At 41.4% G+C, this 19,578-nt stretch overlaps 1 protein-coding gene and 1 long non-coding RNA gene across 6 annotated transcripts in view; both read right to left on the bottom strand.

The window, feature by feature from the left end:
* Positions 1-11,185: 11,185 nt before the first annotated feature.
* Positions 11,186-12,760, bottom strand: LOC137631868 (uncharacterized). Its single transcript, XM_068363875.1, has one exon. It carries the CDS (start codon positions 12,758-12,760, stop codon positions 11,186-11,188), a length of 1,575 nt encoding a protein of 524 aa, XP_068219976.1.
* An 881-nt stretch (positions 12,761-13,641) lies between these two features.
* LOC137631998 (uncharacterized) overlaps positions 13,642-19,578 on the bottom strand; it is a 51,295-nt gene continuing 45,358 nt past the window's right edge. For 2 of the 5 annotated variants that reach the window (XR_011041979.1, XR_011041983.1), the window contains one exon: positions 18,512-19,265. This is a non-coding gene — a long non-coding RNA (uncharacterized lncRNA). Of the gene's footprint in view, positions 13,739-14,922; positions 15,013-18,511; positions 19,266-19,578 lie in introns of those variants that run through there. The other 3 variants (XR_011041981.1, XR_011041980.1, XR_011041982.1) reach the window with 3 other exon arrangements.

Below are 19,578 nucleotides of genomic sequence, written 5' to 3'. Positions count from 1 at the left end.
TAGGCGTCTTCCGAAGGCCGCGGTTGATCCTCACACCGTTTGTTCCGACTGTAGGGGAAAATCCTGTCAGTTGGAAGATCGATGTGAGGAATGTGCCGGGCTTTCGGAATTTGATTTTATTGAATTCCTCAAGTATACGACTAAGTTAGAGAGGGAGAGAGTTAGGAGGAGTTCTGCTCGCTCTTTGCTTTATTCCTCCCCCCATGATCCTTAACCTTTTCCTCCCCCTGTAGTGGCTACCCCCGAACCTATTATTAGTGCTCAGCCTGATATGTCGGATGTTTTACGTGCCATTCAGGCTTTAGGTGATAAGGTGGAGTCGGTAGTGAGTGACCACAAGTTTCTCTTGGCAGATGTCAAAGAACTTAAAGTGAAAAGTGCAGTGGGAAGTGGTAGTGCCAGTGCTGTGCCTAGTGTCAAGTGTCAGTGTTGCGCATGAGGATACTTCTGTGCGTGCCAGTCGTCCTCCCAGTCCGGGACCTCTTGCAAGCTCCCAAGCCCAGGGGAGAAGCAATGTCGAAGGGCAAAAGGGTTCGGCAGGCCTTGATCGGCGCACAGTAGTATCCCCAGTGGTTGCGGGCGTATCTTATAGAGATCGTCACTTCCACTCTCAGACGATTGAGCCCTTAATTTCCTCGTCTGCAGAAGAAGTTTCCGGGAGGAAACGCTGGACCCAGGTCTCAAGGCCTCTTAAGCGTAAGGTCCAGACCGCGCGAGTCCAACAGCCCAGGTGTAGCCACTGGGCTAGTTCGGACTCGCCGCAGTCATCGGATGGCTGCACGCCTCCTAAGAGAGGTAAAGCGATGCCTCAACAGACCTCAACTTCTGTTAAAGCTATGCCTCAACAGACCTCAACTTCTGTTGATCCCAAGTTGGCTATGCTGCAGACTATGCAGTCGCAGCTTGCGGTGTTGATGCAGGAGTTTCAGGCAGAGAAGGTTAACACACCTCCTCCTGCGAGCGCTCCTCCACCTCTGCGCAGTCCACCCTGCCAGACGTATGATGTTGAGGTTCCTCAAGCTACCTCCATGCGTGAGCTGTCGCATTGGGAGTTGCCAGATACCAGCGCTGTGCAGCAACCTCCACTTTCCTTGAGGCAGGAGCCTCTTGCCACGCGGCAACCTCCTCAACACTTGGGGCAGGAGCCTTATGCTTTGCAGCAACCTCCTCTACCCTTGAGGCAGGAGCCTCATGCGTTGCAACCATCCTCGAGGCAGCAACCTCTTGCGGTGCGACAACCTCCACCATCCTTGAGGCAGCAACCTCAACTCTTGCGGCATCCACCTCCACTTTCCTCGAGGCGAGAACCTCAACTCTCGAGGCAAGCACCTCAACTCTTGAGGCAAGAACCTCAACTCGTGAGACAAGAGCCTCTCTCTGCGCAGCCACCTCAACCCTTGAGGCAAGCGCAACTCTTGAGGCAGGAACCTCATGCTATGAGACAGCCACCTCAACGCATGCAGCAACCACATTCTTCTCAGCTTGAGCCGCTTCCCATTCAACTTGAACCGCAGACTATGCAGCATGAGCCTCATGCTTTACAGCATTCGCTTCTCACCACGCTTGCTCCTCAGACCCCCGCAGAACCTCCTTCATCCCAGCCTCATGACTTTGTCATTACCAGCCCTCATCCTCTTCAGCAGAGACTTGAGGATGAATCCGCAAGTGCGCATGCACCCGTTCTTCAGGATTCAGCCATTCAGCATACCGCTTTATCGTTACCTCTCGCTTCTCAACCCTCAGGTGATGAGGTTTCTGAGGATGAAGCTGCTCACCTGGATGATCCTTCTTCTGATGTGGAGGAACCCAAGTCGTTGCCACCCTCCATTGACTTTCGCAAGGTCCTAACTCTGTTCAGAGAGTTATACCCTGAACACTTTGTTTCTGCTACCCCTCGTTCTCCTCCATCCAAGTTCTCTCTAGGCATGCAACCTATTAAGTCTGCCTACACTAAGCTTGTCTTCGCTAGATCATCAAAGAGAGCTTTGAGAATGTTAGGGGATTGGTTGCAGTCCAAGCAGCAACTGGGAAGGACGTCTTTTATGTTTCCTCCTCCTAAGCTGACTTCTAAGTCGGGCGTCTGGTATGCCACGGGAGAGGAACCAGGCTTGGGGATCCCTGCCTCTGCCCAGGCTGACTTCTCAAGTTTGGTTGACTCTCCACGAAGGTCGGCTATGAGACGCTCTAAGGTCTGCTGGACCTTTTCTGATCTGGACCACTTCTTAAAGGGAGTCTTTCGCGCCTTTGAAATTTTTAATTTCCTCGACTGGTGCCTGGGGGCCTTGAGCAAGAAGACTGCCCCTTCTGACAAAGACTCAGCCATGCTGATCATGTCCTGTATGGACAAAGCAATTCGCGATGGTTCTGGCGAACTTGCCTCTATGTTTGTATCGGGAGTCCTCAATAAAAGGGAACAACTTTGCTCCTTCCTTTCCACTGGTATCACCTCTTGCCAAAGGTCACAGTTACTTTTTGCTCCTCTCTCTAAGTTCCTGTTTCCTGAGGATCTTATCAAGGAAATGTCTGCGGCTCTTATACAGAAGGATACGCATGACCTCGTGGCCTCTTCAGCACGTAAGGCTAAGGTTGTACCTTCAGTACCGAGAACTTACCGCACCCCAGTGGCTGAGACTCCTGCTACCAGATTTATTCCGCCCTTTCGTGGCAGAGCCCCCAGCCGAGGTAGTACCCGCCCAGACGGTCACAGGGGCAGGTCCAAGAAAGGTACCAAGTCTTCGAAAAGCAAGCATTGACTCTCCTCCTCTCCAGACAGCTGTAGGAGCCAGACTCAAGACCTTCTGGCAAGCTTGGGAAAGAAGAGGTGCAGACGCCCAGTCTGTCAAGTGGCTAAGGGAGGGTTACAGGATCCCATTCTGCCGCAATCCCCCTCTGACCACTTCTCCCATCAACCTCTCTCCCAACTACAAGGAAAAGGACAAGAGGCTAGCGTTACATCAAGAGGTGTCGCTCCTGTTACAGAAGGAGGCAGTGGTGATAGTCCGGGATCATCAATCCCCGGGCTTTTACAACCGTCTCTTCCTGGTGGCCAAGAAGACAGGAGGTTGGAGACCGGTGCTGGACGTCAGTGCGCTCAATGCTTATGTCACCAAGCAGACGTTCACTATGGAAACGACGAAGTCGGTCCTAGCAGCGGTCAGACAGGAGGACTGGATGGTCTCGTTGGATCTGAAAGACGCCTACTTTCACGTCCCCATCCATCCAGACTCCCAACCTTTTCTGAGATTCGTCTTTGGAAAGGTTGTGTACCAATTCCAAGCCCTGTGTTTTGGCCTAAGCACGGCACCTCTGGTGTTTACGCGACTGATGAGGAATATTGCGAAATTCCTCCACTTGGCGGACATCAGAGCCTCCCTTTATTTAGACGACTGGCTTTTAAGAGCCCCCACAAGTCGTCGCTGTCTGGAGAGTCTCAGATGGACTTTGGACTTGACCAAGGAACTGGTTCTTTTGGTCAATTTAGAGAAGTCCCAGCTTATTCCTTCCCAAACCATCGTTTACCTGGGAATGGAGATTCGGAGTCAGGCTTTTCGGGCTTTTCCGTCGGCCCCAAGAATCAACCAAGCCCTAGAGTGCATCCTGAGCATGCTGAAGAGGAACAGATGCTCGGTGAGACAGTGGATGAGTCTAACAGGGACCCTGTCATCGTTAGCCCTGTTCACTGAGTTAGGGAGACTCCACCTCCGCCCCCTTCAATACCATCTTGCAGTTCACTGGGACAAGAATATGACGCTCGAGGCGGTCTCTATTCCTGTTACCAAAGAGATGAAGACTACTCTAATGTGGTGGAAGAGCAACATCCTTCTCAAGGAGGGTCTCTCTTTAGCTGTTCAGACCCCCGATCTTCATCTCTACTCGGACGCATCAGACTCGGGCTGGGGCGCGACCTTGGACGGACAGGAATGCTCGGGAACATGGAACAAGGAACAGGAAACGCTTCACATCAATTGCAAGGAGTTGTTGGCAGTACATCTGGCCTTAATGAACTTCAAGTCCCTCCTGCTAAACAAGGTGGTGGAGGTGAACTCCGACAACACCACAGCCTTGGCGTACATCTCCAAGCAGGGAGGGACTCATTCGAGGAAGCTTTACGAGATAGCAAGGGACCTCCTCATTTGGTCAAGAAGTCGAAACCTCACGCTGGTAACGAGATTCATTCAGGGCAATATGAATGTCTCGGCAGATCGCCTCAGCAGGAAGGGTCAAGTCATCCCCACAGAATGGACCCTTCACAAGAACGTGTGCAACAGGCTTTGGGCCTTGTGGGGTCAGCCAACGATAGATCTGTTCGCTACCTCGATGACCAAGAGGCTCCCATTGTACTGTTCCCCAATCCCAGACCCGGCAGCAGTTCACGTGGATGCTTTTCTGCTGGATTGGTCCCACCTCGATCTGTATGCATTCCCGCCGTTCAAGATCATCAACAGAGTTATTCAGAAGTTCGTCTCTCACGAAGGGACACGGCTGACGTTGGTTGCTCCCCTTTGGCCTGCAAGAGAATGGTTCACAGAGGTACTGCAATGGCTGGTCGACGTTCCCAGGACTCTCCCTCTAAGAGTGGACCTTCTACGTCAACCTCACGTAAAGAAGGTACACCCAAGCCTCCACGCTCTTCGTCTGACTGCCTTCAGACTATCGAAAGACTCTCTAGAGCTAGAGGCTTTTCGAAGGAGGCAGCCAGAGCGATTGCCAGAGCAAGGAGGATATCCACTCGCAGAGTCTATCAATCCAAGTGGGAAGTCTTCCGAAGCTGGTGCAGAGCCAATGCAGTTTCCTCTACCAGTACCTCTGTAACCCAAGTTGCTGACTTCCTGTTACATCTTAGGAATGTTAGATCTCTTTCGGCTCCTACGATCAAAGGGTACAGAAGTATGTTGGCAGCAGTTTTCCGCCACAGAGGCTTGGATCTTTCCTCCAACAAAGATCTACAGGACATCCTTAGGTCTTTCGAGACCTCTAAAGAACGTCGCTTGTCCACTCCAGGCTGGAATCTAGACGTAGTCTTAAGGTTCCTTATGTCTCCTAGATTTGAACCTCTCCAGTCAGCCTCTTTCAAAGACCTTACTCTCAAAACTCTTTTCCTCGTCTGCCTTGCAACAGCCAAAAGAGTTAGTGAGGTTCACGCCTTCAGCAGGAACGTAGGATTCACATCTGAAACAGCTACATGTTCCTTACAGCTCGGGTTTTTGGCAAAAAATGAACTTCCTTCACGTCCTTGGCCTAGATCGTTCGAAATTCCTAGCCTTTCCAACATGGTGGGTAACGAACTAGAGAGAGTTCTTTGCCCTGTCAGAGCTCTAAAGTACTATCTTAAAAGGTCAAAGCCTATACGAGGACAATCAGAGGCCTTATGGTGTGCCATTAAGAAACCTTCGATGCCTATGTCCAAGAACACAGTTTCGTATTACATAAGGCTTCTGATTAGAGAAGCTCATTCTCACATGAAGGATGAAGACCTTGCTTTGCTGAAGGTAAGGACACACGAAGTGAGAGCTGTGGCTACTTCAATGGCCTTCAAACAGAACCGTTCTCTGCAGAGTATTATGGATGCAACCTATTGGAGGAGCAAGTCAGTGTTTGCATCATTCTATCTCAAAGATGTCCAGTCTCTTTACGAGAACTGCTACACCCTGGGACCATTCGTAGCAGCGAGTGCAGTAGTAGGTGAGGGCTCAGCCACTACATTCCCTTAATGCCATAACCTTTTTTAACCTTTCTCTTGAATGCTTTTATTGTTGTTTTTGGGTTGTTACGGTAGGCTAAGAAGCCTTCCGCATCCTAGTTGATTTGGCGGGTGGTCAATTCTTTCTTGAGAAGCGCCTAGGTTAGAGGTTGTGTAGAGGTCCTTTAGTATGGGTTGCAGCCCTTTATACTTCAGCACCTTTAGAGTTGTTCAGCCTCCTAAGAGGACCGCTGCGCTCAGTAAGGAAGACGTACTTATTAAAGGCAGAGTAATGGTTCAAGTCGACTTCCTTACCAGGTACTTATAATTTCATTTGTTATTTTGAATAACTGATAATATGAAATACGGGATACTTAGCTTCTTGATTAACTTGTACACTGGTTTTCACCCACCCCCCTGGGTGTGAATCAGCTACATGATTATCGGGTAAGATTAATATTGAAAAATGTTATTTTCATTAGTAAAATAAATTTTTGAATATACTTACCCGATAATCATGATTTAATTGACCCACCCTTCCTCCCCATAGAGAACCAGTGGACCGAGGAAAAATTGAGGTGGTGTTGACAAGAAGTACTGCAGTACCTGGCCACAGATGGCGCTGGTGAGTACACCCCCCCTCTTGTATAGCGATCGCTGGCGTATCCCGTCCGTAGAATTCTGTCGGGCAACGGAGTTGACAGCTACATGATTATCGGGTAAGTATATTCAAAAATTTATTTTACTAATGAAAATAACATTATTGTTTTACAGAACTTATAATAATGTTTTATATCAGGTTGAATATGAAGAAGTATAGAAAGAAATGATTCATTCACAAATAAAGGATTCTGCAAATTTATAATGAGGGAGAGAGAGATAAAAGAGTTAAAAGGATTTTTGAGATTTTAAAGACTTTTTAGTCCATCCACAGAGACTCCATTTGCTCTTTGGTAGAGCAATTTAGTTTAAGCAATTAGAGTTCTGCTAACTTATTCTTGAACTCGTTTACAGTTTACTGTTTACTACATCCGGTGGAAGTCTATTCCAGTATTTGCTATTTTGTATGTAAAAAAATTGCCACCTTGAGTGGTGTTGTCCTTTCAATTCCAGTTTGTATGCGTTACATCTGGTCTGATTTGTGCTAAGCAAGAGTAGATTATTGTGATCTACATTTGTTATTCCTTTAAGAATTTTGAATACATCTAATAACTGTCCCCTTAGTCTTCGAGCTTGTAGATGAAGTAAGTTCAAATGTTCCAGCCTCCTCCTATATCCAAATTGCCTTAATGTTGGAACTAGTTTGATGGCTCTAGCTTGTGCTGCTTGCAGTCTATATATCCTTCTGAATACATGGAGGCCTGAATTGGACTCCACATTCTAGACCTGATTACCAGCGATGTGTACAGCTGTAGTACAGTGTCTTTGTTTCTGTATTTGAATTTTTTCTTAATGTAACTTTATAGTTTTTGTGCTCTTTGTTTTTTTCAGCTTTTATGCTCTGTTTGGTGGATCTCAAATCCTTGCTGATAATAATACTGCAACAACTTCCTTCTTATCTACACTTTCTATTTCATTACCCAGCTGTGAGTAATCTGATAGTGGGTTACTATACCCTATGTGCACGACTTTACATTTCCCAGTTGAAAGGCAATTCATTTTTCTGGACCAATCTCCTAGCTTCATTAGATCCTCTCTTGAGCCTTCTATGTCTTCAGAGTTCGCAGCATTTATGCCTAATTTGGTATCATTGGTAAATTTGGCTATTCTACTAGTAAGTCTTAATTCAATGTTGTTAATGTTGATCAGAAATAGCAATGGGCCAAGGACGGATCCTTGAGGTACTCCACTTATAACAGCTGCCCACTCTGAAGCTTCTCCATTGATTACAACACTGTTTTCTGTTTGTTAGCCAATCTTCAATTCATTCAGCTGGCTTGTCAATAATGCCTAGTGCTCTTATTGTGACCATTAATTTTTTATGAGGAGCTTGTCAAAAACTTGTGAAAGTCTACTAGGTATATGATGTTCTTTGCCTCGCTTTTGTCCTAAAATGTTAAACAGGCTGTGGCAAAATTCCAAAAGATTTGTCACACATGATCTCTTTCATCTAAAACCATGTTGGGGAGTAGAAGAAAAAGAAACATTGCAAGTCTATTTCACATCTCTATTCTCCATTTATTTCAGCCTTGTTTTGCTGTGCGATGTCATAATTATTGGAAACGCATTTAATCTGAACACAAGAAACCCTAAGTATCGGCAAGTTAAGCTCAATTTTTGATTGGCCGATACAGATATCAGATACAGTACGCATAGTGAAGGCTGATACTGGTACTGGTGACCTGACATTGGTCATTAACAATACCAATACTAGCAAAAATGGCAATCACTACCGACGATAACTATACTATCGGCACATTTCTAGTCTGTGGTATTGCTGCAATCCTAGCGCTCTGTAAGAACCACTCGGTAGCCCAAATTCTCAGAGTTGGTGTCTGAGAAGACAGAACACTCACAGGTCACTACCTGAAGGATTTTGTTCTCAGAGATCTTTTAAACTTTTTTCTTTAAGCCATATTGTTGCAGCTCAACGATTAGCCTAGCGTAACTTCTTAAGGGACACCTTATTGTTTATCAAAGCATTGGTTATTCTCTGCATTATAAGGGTATGAAATGTGTATAAAGTCTGATTGTACTCATAAGATGAATCTGGAGTTCAGTAGTTGATTGAATCATACCCTAATTATTATATATGATACAGATTTTGTTTGATTCTTGATTTTATTTGTAGCTTTATCTGTGTATTAGACTGGACCTAAAGTATTGGACACTACAACCCTGCCGCTTTACGAGCTGGTTAGACTATCTTTACGTACAATTGTATTAAGCTCATACAGTACCTACATGTACTTGTTAATTATCATAGAGAGTGAATACCTCTTAACAGAAACTTCCCCCCACTTCAGGAAGGGGGCCAGGCGGCTAATGCCACTTTTCAAGGACAGGATTTTGACATTCATAAGACTTAATAAGGTGACTTAAGGCATCTCCAAACTGCATGGGATATTTGCCTCTGACCTTTGGTTTTGCAACACCAGGGCGATTTATCTTGAAAATTAGTGTTTTTCAAATTCTATCTCCTCCTTTGATACTTAATATTAAGACTTGGGATTAATGCCCTATATAGACCTTAAATAAAATAAAAAGTTTTTTTTCTTTTTTCATTATGGTAAAAGTATAAACCTTGTATTTCAGGGGAAAAAAGTAGGAAAAAAAATTAAAAAATGGAAAAGAGGGCTCTATTTTCTAGTTTTAAAATATCTTTCCAAGTTATATACCAAATGTCAAGGCTATATTTTTAAAACTAAGGGAGAAGATAGAATTTGAAGGTCAATAAGTACAGTTTTGAGGTAAGGGCATTCAAAGTTTTTCTTTGTAAAAATAAGATAATATTGATAAGTTGTGATTATTATGAATTTTAAGTTCCATTTTGGGTATTAATAAACCAAAACAGTTATTTTTCATAATTTAATCATAAATGAAGATCCCTTTGCTTAATATCTTGCTTCTTTAGGCGAGACGGTGGCTCCTTCATCATCTCTCTCCTTCACTAACTTCGCCGATATTACCCACTTCTTAACTCTCATTAGAGCGAAGCTTCTTCTTATGTTAGCGAGATTTTGAAATTGTCTTATCCTATTAGAAATGATGAAAGTCTTGCCAAAAAAGAGAAAAAAGGACTTAAAAATGAGTGAATATCGGAGGTCAAATTCAAACATGTACTCTCTAAGAGGTTTGTGGTAGGACTGAAGGGAGAAAAGTGTAATTTACTATGTAATACAGATAGTCTTGTGACTCGTGGAGTCTATACAGATGCCATTGCTCACAATTTGTTTGACATCTAAATGTAATAATTATCCAAATTTGTGATAGAAGAAATACTGTATTTTCTTGTAGGAAACAATGTTTTTGGTTTATCGAGTTACTTTTGCTAAATTACCCTGGAACTATGGAAGTAAGAGGAATTTTGACAAAATATTTCTTACACGCAGTCTCCATTGCCAAAAGAAGCTTTGTGAATTTTTTTTAGTATTTTGCATTTTTCTTCCTATACTATTAATGGCATTCCGGCCGGGCCCCTCAAATGACTTGGAAGTTTGTATGTGCATAGGAATAAATTGTAGATTTTAAGAAAGATTTGAATTTCTTATAGCTATTCAAACTAGTCATTTAAGCAAAGGTTCTGCCTTGACCACCCCAAAAGTCTTTGACCACAGAGTGAAGCCTATGCAGGACGCTGCCCAGCAGTGGTAACCCAACCATAGTGCAACAGAGCCCATTTTCTTTTATTGTCTGGTCATAGAATACAGAACTAGAAGTGAACCCATTTAAATTACTCTGGTTTTGTTTACAGAAGGGCCTCGGCTTACAAACATTCTGAGAAATCCATCTTGAATAATAAATCCTTGGTATTGTAATAAGGTAAAAAACACTGTAATGAAAATATATAATATTGTATTAAGAGAAACTACATTTGCAATATAGGTAATATCATTTGTTGCTGGATACTATAGGCATGGGAATCTGGTTAGGTTTACCCTAGGCCAAAATTTATTGATAAATTTCAGTAGGGATTTTTTTTATACATTTGTAGATTTTTCTTATGCAGAAACAAGCTTCCAGAGTCATAGTCATTTGAATGGTGAAGTTTAAATTGTATCATTATTAGAATGTTGCTGTTTAATTTTTCATTATTGGACTGCTTCATCACAGGACTGCACTATAAAGTGTTGTCATTGTGTTACCGCAGGGGCCCCAGAGTACCGATTCATCGTCATTCTCTATTTTTACACATCTGTGACTATATATATAAGCAAGCCTGAATTTTCCCTTTTGCTATTCTAGTTATTATTTTCTTGAATTTTACCGTCTATTTTGGATACCATGTTATATATATTTTTGGGATGCTATATATATATATATTTTTGGGATGCAATATTGTATTTTGTAATTTAAAAGGAACAAACCCTCTGATAGTGATAATGAGTAAATTGCCTAGTCGTGTGATATATTCTCTTAATTGCTAAACCATTAATCATATTAATTTTTTATTGATCAATATTTAATAATCTCAATTTCACTTCCATTTATTTAATTATTCAATGAAATAATTTTATTCCAAATCTACATTTTTTTTTTTAAATCAAACATGTTAAACAGTCTTATAGTTTATTTATAGGGAAATAGAGAATTGGGTGAAAATATTACCTGAACTGTACAAAACAGTTGAAGATGAGGAAAGGGATTATGCAATTTCAATCCTGGAAATTTAGATTAAAAATACTACATTTCTTGCTAGAACTTGAATCGTTTATAAATATTCATTAACTTATTGTAGGCCCACTATTGTTGCAGAAGATTGCAGAATTTTCATTGCCAAAGGAGGCAGAGGCAGCTGTTGTTGCAGAAGATTGCATCCTCCAATGTTGCATAGGATTAGCAGAGTTATTGCAGAAGATTACAGCCATCATTGCCAAAGGATGCAGCATTCGTTGTTGCTTGCAGATTGCAGCTGCTATTGTTGCAGATGATTGCAGCCATAATTGTTGCAGATGATTGCAGATGCAAAATTTGTGCTGCTGCCATTGTTGCCGAAGATTGCAGCGGCTGCCATTGTTGCAGAAGATTGCAGCTGCCGAAGACTGCAGTTGCTGCCATTGTTGCAGAAGATTGCAGCTGCTGGAGATTGCAGCTGTCATTGTTGCCGAGACGATTGCAGCAGGCATTTTTTAGAAGATTGCAGCTGTCATTGGTGCAGAAAACTGCTGCTTTCACTTTGCAGGAGATTGCAGCTGCCATTGTTGCAAAAGCCAGTTGCATTGCAGCTATCATTGGTGCAGAAGAAAGCTGCTGCCATTGTCGCAGAAGATTGCAGCTGCTGCCATTGTCGCAGAAGATTGCAGCTGCTGCCATTGTCGCAGAAGATTGCAGCTGCTGCCATTGTCGCCGAAGATTGCAGCAGCTGCCATTGTCGCCGAAGATTGCAGCAGCTGCCATTGTTGCCGAAGATTGCAGCAGGCATTGTTGCAGCTGCTGCCATTGTCGCCGAAGATTGCAGCTGCTGCCATTGCCGCCGAAGATTGCAGCTGCTGCCATTGCCGCCGAAGATTGCAGCTGCTGCCATTGCCGCCGAAGATTGCAGCTGCTGCCATTGCCGCCGAAGATTGCAGCTGCTGCCATTGCCGCCGAAGATTGCAGCTGCTGCCATTGCCGCCGAAGATTGCAGCTGCTGCCATTGCCGCCGAAGATTGCAGCTGCTGCCATTGCCGCCGAAGATTGCAGCTGCTGCCATTGCCGCCGAAGATTGCAGCTGCTGCCATTGCCGCCGAAGATTGCAGCTGCTGCCATTGCCGCCGAAGATTGCAGCTGCTGCCATTGCCGCCGAAGATTGCAGCTGCTGCCATTGCCGCCGAAGATTGCAGCTGCTGCCATTGCCGCCGAAGATTGCAGCTGCTGCCATTGCCGCCGAAGATTGCAGCTGCTGCCATTGCCGCCGAAGATTGCAGCTGCTGCCATTGCCGCCGAAGATTGCAGCTGCTGCCATTGCCGCCGAAGATTGCAGCTGCTGCCATTGCCGCCGAAGATTGCAGCTGCTGCCATTGCCGCCGAAGATTGCAGCTGCTGCCATTGCCGCCGAAGATTGCAGCTGCTGCCATTGCCGCCGAAGATTGCAGCTGCTGCCATTGCCGCCGAAGATTGCAGCTGCTGCCATTGCCGCCGAAGATTGCAGCTGCTGCCATTGCCGCCGAAGATTGCAGCTGCTGCCATTGCCGCCGAAGATTGCAGCTGCTGCCATTGCCGCCGAAGATTGCAGCTGCTGCCATTGCCGCCGAAGATTGCAGCTGCTGCCATTGCCGCCGAAGATTGCAGCTGCTGCCATTGCCGCCGAAGATTGCAGCTGCTGCCATTGCCGCCGAAGATTGCAGCTGCTGCCATTGCCGCCGAAGATTGCAGCTGCTGCCATTGCCGCCGAAGATTGCAGCTGCTGCCATTGCCGCCGAAGATTGCAGCTGCTGCCATTGCCGCCGAAGATTGCAGCTGCTGCCATTGCCGCCGAAGATTGCAGCTGCTGTCATTGTCGCAGAGGATTTCATCCGTCACTGTTGCAGAGGATTTCAACCGTCACTGTTGCAGAGGATTTCAACCGTCACTGTTGCAGAAGACCGCAGCTGTCATTGTTGCAGCAGACCGCAGCTGCCATTGTTGCAGCAGACCGCAGCTGCCATTGTTGCAGCAGACCGCAGCTGCCATTGTTGCAGCAGACCGCAGCTGCCATTGTTGCAGCAGACCGCAGCTGCCATTGTTGCAGCAGACCGCAGCTGCCATTGTTGCCGAAGACCGCAGCTGCCATTGTTGCCGAAGACCGCAGCTGCCATTGTTGCCGAAGACCGCAGCTGCCATTGTTGCCGAAGACCGCAGCTGCCATTGTTGCCGAAGACCGCAGCTGCCATTGTTGCCGAAGACCGCAGCTGCCATTGTTGCCGAAGACCGCAGCTGCCATTGTTGCCGAAGACCGCAGCTGCCATTGTTGCCGAAGACCGCAGCTGCCATTGTTGCCGAAAACCGCAGCTATCATTGCTGCAGAAAATTTCCGCCGTTATTGTTGCCGAAGATTGCAGCAGGCAATGTTGCCGAAGACTGCAGCTGTCATTGTTGCTGAAGATTTTAGCTGCCACTGTTGCATTAGATTGCAGCTGCTGCCATTGTTGCAGAAAACTGCTTCTTCCACTTTACAGAACATTGCAGCTGCCATTGTTGCAGGTGGTTACAGATATCTACTGCCATTGCAGGAAGTTGCAACCAACATCCACCGCTGTTGCAGGATATTGCAGCTGCTATTGTTGCAGAAGACATTGCATAGTAGCAGAAAAGTATGCAGCAGCGATTGTTGCAGAAAAAAGAGCAGAAAAGTATGCAGCAGCGATTGTTGCAGAAAAAAAGAGCTGCCAGTTGTTGCAAAACCACCAATTTTTTCTGAAGTTACCTGGAATGATGAGACTGAAACAAGTATTTCTTTTAATTTCCTGTAAATTCATTGACTAATAGTAGTAAAATAATGGTTTAATAAAATATAATTTTTGGAATTAAACAAAATATTTTATAAAAGAAGTAAAAGTTTATTAATAAAAAGGCTTTAAATCTAAATAATAGCTAACTGCACCACAGCAAACTCTCTGGCAAGTCCTATATAGGAAATAAATATTGTATATGGTGAATTCCAAAATACCTGTTCTTCACCAAAGATGTACTAAAACTTTGTAATATTTTGCGTTCAGTATAGAGAGAGAGACATTTTACAGAAAATCTAACGAATTAATAAATGTGAGTAGTAACAACAATTTTTGGCATAAATATCGAAAATTAGAATAGTTAGTCTGCAAAATTACTTTTATAGCAACTCAATTTAAATTTATCTGAAGATCAAATAATTTTAGATTTATCATTAGATTTCAAAAACTGAACTGTAAAAATATGTTTATAGTCATCATACTTGTTCAAGAAGTATTTTGTAGTAATGAAAACACATACGAATGAGTTTTGAGTTAGGGGTTCAGGTGGTAAAATTCCCTGTCAAGACTAGTGAATCTACCTGCCAAGAATTTGATATGTTAACTTCCATAAAAACATCAAATCTTACTCTGCCACCATTATGCAATAGAACAATTTTATTGCTGAGTAAAACTGAACATATCAATAAGTTGTCAAAGTATGTTTGATTATACATATCCAGGTAATGTTAAACTGACTATTTTGTAACAATAAGAATACTGCATACTGAACTAAAGGGTGTTATTTAGAATTAAGAAAATGAGACCAAGAAATAAAAACTAACCGCTTTACTGTTTAACTGCACACAATTATATGGACCATAGGGCGAGATCTTACGGGAACCTACACCGTGAGCAGGATATTGCAGCTGCCATTGTTGCCGAAGATATCGGCTGTCATTGATGCAGAAGATTGTAGATGCCATTGTTGCTGAAGATTGCTGCTTCCACTTTGCAGAAGCCAGTTGCAGGAGGCTGCTGCTTCCACTTTACAGAAGATTGCAGCTGCCATTGTTGCAGGTGATTACAGATATCTACTGCCATTGCTGAAGAATGCATCTGCAATTCTGTTGTAACCAACATCCACTGCTGTTGCAGGATATTGCAGCTGCTATTGTAGCAGAAAAGTATGCAGCGGCAATTGTTGCAGAAAAAACAGAGCTGCCAGTTGTTGCAAATCCACCAAACCATCAATTTTTTCTGAAGTTACCGGGAATGATGCGACTGAAACCAGAAGTATTTTTTGTGATTTCCTGTAAATTCATTGACTAATAGTAAATAATGGTTTAATAAAAGAATTTTTATAAACAAAATATTTTATAAACAAAATATTTTATAAAAGAAGTAAAAGGCTTAATAAAAGGCTTTAAATCTAAATAATAGCTAAATGCACCACAGCAAACTCTCTGGCAAATCCTATATAGGAAATAAATATTGTATATAGAAATTAAAGAATTCCAAAATTTCCAAAATACCTGTTCTTCACCAAAGATGTACTAAACTTTGTAATATTTTGCTTACAGTATAGACACATTTTACAGAAAACCTAACGAATTAATAAAATGTTAGTAACAACAACACTTTTTGGCATAAATATCGAAAATTAGTTATTTATTTAAAAAATAGTTAGTCTGCAAAATTACTTTTATAGCAACTCCAAATTATATGAAGATCAAATATAAAGTTAAGATTTTATCATTATATTTCAAAAACTGTAAAAATATGTTTACTATAGACATCATACGTTTTCAAGAAGTATTTTGTAAGGCTTCAGGTGGTAAATTCCCTGTCAAGACTAGGGCGAATCTACCTGCCAAGAAACTTCCATAAAAATATCAAATCTTACTCTGCCACCATTATGCAATAGAACAAATTCTATTGCTGAGTATCCAGGGAATGTTAAACTGACTATTTTGTAACAATAAGAATACTGCATACTGAACTAAAGGGTGTTATTTAGAATTAATAAAATGGGACCAAGAAATAAAAACTAACAGCTTTACTGTTAACTGCACACAATTATATGGACCATAGGGCGAGATCTCACGGGAACCTACACCGTGAGAAAAAAAAAATCCCGCTCCCGTCGTACAGGAACTCATGACTACGTAAAACAACCTTGAAGACGATAAACTAGTAAATCTAACTGCAATAACTACTCGATCCAAGTCCAGTTGTTTGAAAGTCCCAGTCGTACCAGTTACATCCTCTAGAAAATACACTCCCCAATATAACCTGACATGCCATTACACTTTTCATTCTTTCAACCTTCCCTATAGCCTACATAAAATTTTCTCCTCTATCGTGTCTAGGGATATCAATGATACTTTTTTTATAAATTGGTGTTTGAAGTTAAAAAAAAAAAAAACGGAGTTTTAAAATCTATATCTTACCACAATTCATACGGGACAAATCTTACACATGGGTGATGGAATTCATAATTAAATAACGTACACATTTATGACAGCACTTCAAAAAAACGAGTCACATGTAGTGAAAGTTCAATAACTAATTGACACATTGCTAATTAATTATTGGACATTACTTGGACATTACTAAATTTGTAAATTGGCCAACTGCCATTTAGTTTTGACAAACTAGTAACACGTTGAATTTTAACAGAGAGTTGACTTTGTAAATGTTTGCTCTATTCTTAACATTCTTCAGAAACACCTCGCTGAAGCTCTCTACACCAGTTGTGCTGTCTTAACTATGCTAGTGTAATTTTTCAGCCATACCACGCAGATAGTCACGCATTTTTTTTTTCTTTAAAAAAAAGACCAAAATTGCATTATTTCGTAATGTGAAGCAAATTTTTTGGGGCAACTCACGCAGGAGCTAAGAATTTCAAAGGTCGACCACCAAAGAAATTATTCTTCAAGATCGGATGAAATTAACCAACTGTGCAAAAAAGTAGAGTATATGAATATGTTCTATGGGGACAAAATGTCAACGAAATTTTTGTATGACAGTGTGAAATAATGCCACTATGACAAGTGCTACTTAATTTGACAATTTTACTAATGGACTGGACACCTAATATTTTGTACCGGGTCCTAGCCAGCAATGTTTAATGTGACTGCACATTTGTCATGCCCAAATTGAACATTATTTGGGAAGCTGCATTTTTAAGTGTTTCACCTCGCCACGTTTTCTTAAACAATCGAACATGGCTTTTCTGTACTCAAGGCTGGTAAATGATACGACAATTACATAGTTAACCGCTGTAATGTGCAAGTTGCATGAAGACAAGGAATTACCCCCAGGGCATAGAGAAAAATTTACTCAACAAGCAATTGAGACATAAATCCCCTTAGATTACCATGGGTAGATATGCGAGTAAACTTAATGTTAGTTTTTCTTTTTCAAGCATTGTAATTTGTGTCTTTCTCAAGTAATTGCTATTTCTCCAAGTAATTATTGTTGCCATGATAGGGAAAAAAAAAACCTTGTACAGTCCCTTACTACTGCATATGTAAAGATTTTAGTATTTTGGTTATTTGTCAAATAAATATAAAATTGTCGATCATTGTCTCATTATTGTCCCTTTTAAGTGTAGTTTATCAAGTAATTAGTGACAGAACTTATCAATCAGCTGTTGTGCTACATTGAATAAATTTCAATCTAATTTTAGGAATTAGGTGTCACAATATAAAATAAAAAACAAATGGATTGTTTGAGAAAAAATAATTAAAAGTATCATTACTTTTCTAACATCCCTAACGCAACTTATTGAAACTATCTGTCGATTTGCTTAGCTGTACCGTTGCAAGAGAATTTTGTGTCCAGCCTTTACGTTAAATATACATGGATTGGCGGCTTCTAAGACTAACTAATCTCGTAAAAAGAATCTTCAAACATCCTTTATCTTAAACTGCAATAAAACAGTTGTCAAATAGTGTATGTAAAACGATCAAATTTGTATCCCGAAAATACAAATTTTAGGCCTAAATGCTTAAGTGGACGTAAAAACTATTGATATTTATAACGAAGATTATTAAAGAAACGGCTTAACCGTTTGAAACAAAACTGCTAACCGAACATTTCATTGCCTTTTCCATTCTAGTCAAGTTTCAATATTCAATTTGAAATGGCATTAACTAATGTAGCAAACATGTGCAAGTAATTCATCACGTAGAATTGTGATAGTCAACAAATTATTTTAAAAAGCTCAATTCTACCTTTCACTTTAGCCGCTAATACAATTTTTTTCCTAACCAAGGCTGGGCGTGGTCTTAACGCTAGTAATAAACAAAGTTTAGCAGTGCGAAAAGGTTGCAAGACTGTTCGGGACTATCAAACTTTGGCCACCATATGGCATTATTTACTTTATATTTTCCATCCCAATTAAATGAAAAAAAAAAAAGGTCAAGCTTACATTGTCAGACACATTGAATACCTATCCAATGTACCTAAAAGGAATAAAATACTTGATGAAGTATATATTCATGTGCCAATATTCCAATAAACAGGTCAATAATAAAATATATATCCACCCAGTATTAGACTAAAGCCTAATTTACTAACAACCCCATTATGAAAATGCTATTCCAACCGGTTAATGACAAGAATATATTTGTTTTTTTTTAGATTACTCCTAACAATATGTACCCCCGTTTAAACTAATTGCAATTGAATAACGAATGTTCCCATGAAATAACTATATTCCGCTAAAGTTTCACGAATATTTAATTTAAAAATAAGAGGATGTCATCAGGGATTGCAACACGAAGGTTGATAATTAGACTTATTTTGGAAGTTCTTTTCTGTCTTTAGTTTCCCATTCATGGCTAGCCAGACTAACTTTTTTCCTTATATAGATATTGGGTATCATTTCTGTTCTTTTATTTTTAAGATAATCTACCCTATCAAAATCCTCCTCCACTGCCGAACTATCTCCAACCTTTCTTAAGACCTTTCTGTTTACCTGGACAATTATCCCAGATAGCAAATTATCCCTTGTGAGGGGACGTGGTATCAATATTTCGGACCAAGATCAGCAAATTGGAATTTAGTCGAGTCGAGTGCTTTACCGGTTTTACTTGGCTGAATATTGATAAGTGGATTGAGTTTCTAGTCCTTAAAGGATTTGCAATGTGAATGTCCGAAATGTATTTACCATTGAAGAGTTTAAGTTTCTATTCATCTAATCCAAATGAGACTACAATATAGAGTATCAGTAAACTCAACTTTATATTCATGTTAGTGTGATAAACAAATAGTACAAATAAAATAATTCAGAAAAGTGATCTCTAGAAACTATTCAAAAATACTTTTGAAAGCAAATATTAAATTTGACACTTGCAACTTACATAACATACTTACAACACTTAAGTTGTACTGCTCATTGATGGTGCCAGAAGTCATTTTCTTGATGTTCACTTAGTCCTTATTTTGCAAATGGTGGTCCAATAATTACGAAGTCATGACCATACTCTTACAGGTACAGTATCGCTTGTAGAAATTTCTTGTATGAACTGAAAATATAAACTATTCTGGTTATTTGGAAAGAAGAGTCTATGCATTAAAATATTGTATTACTTATTTTAAATGCATAGAGATACAGAATGTAAAAACACGCAATCATGAGAAATCCTGTACTTGAATTATCATTGATGGTTCGCAGAAATCACTATACTTTTGCTGAAGATAGAGTAGAGTAGTTTCAAGTCTTCAGTACTAGTTATTTCTAATTTTACCTAAAACTAAAATATATGATACCGATATATAAAGAGAAAAGTGTTAAAAAATAACAAATCATATTCCATTAAGCCAGGAGTTTCAAACTCA

Source organism: Palaemon carinicauda, chromosome 40 (assembly GCF_036898095.1).
Source record: "Palaemon carinicauda isolate YSFRI2023 chromosome 40, ASM3689809v2, whole genome shotgun sequence".
Taxonomy (NCBI): Eukaryota; Metazoa; Arthropoda; class Malacostraca; order Decapoda; family Palaemonidae; genus Palaemon; species Palaemon carinicauda.
Note: the sequence above shows the minus strand (reverse complement) of the source record. Positions and strands in the feature narration are given on the sequence as shown.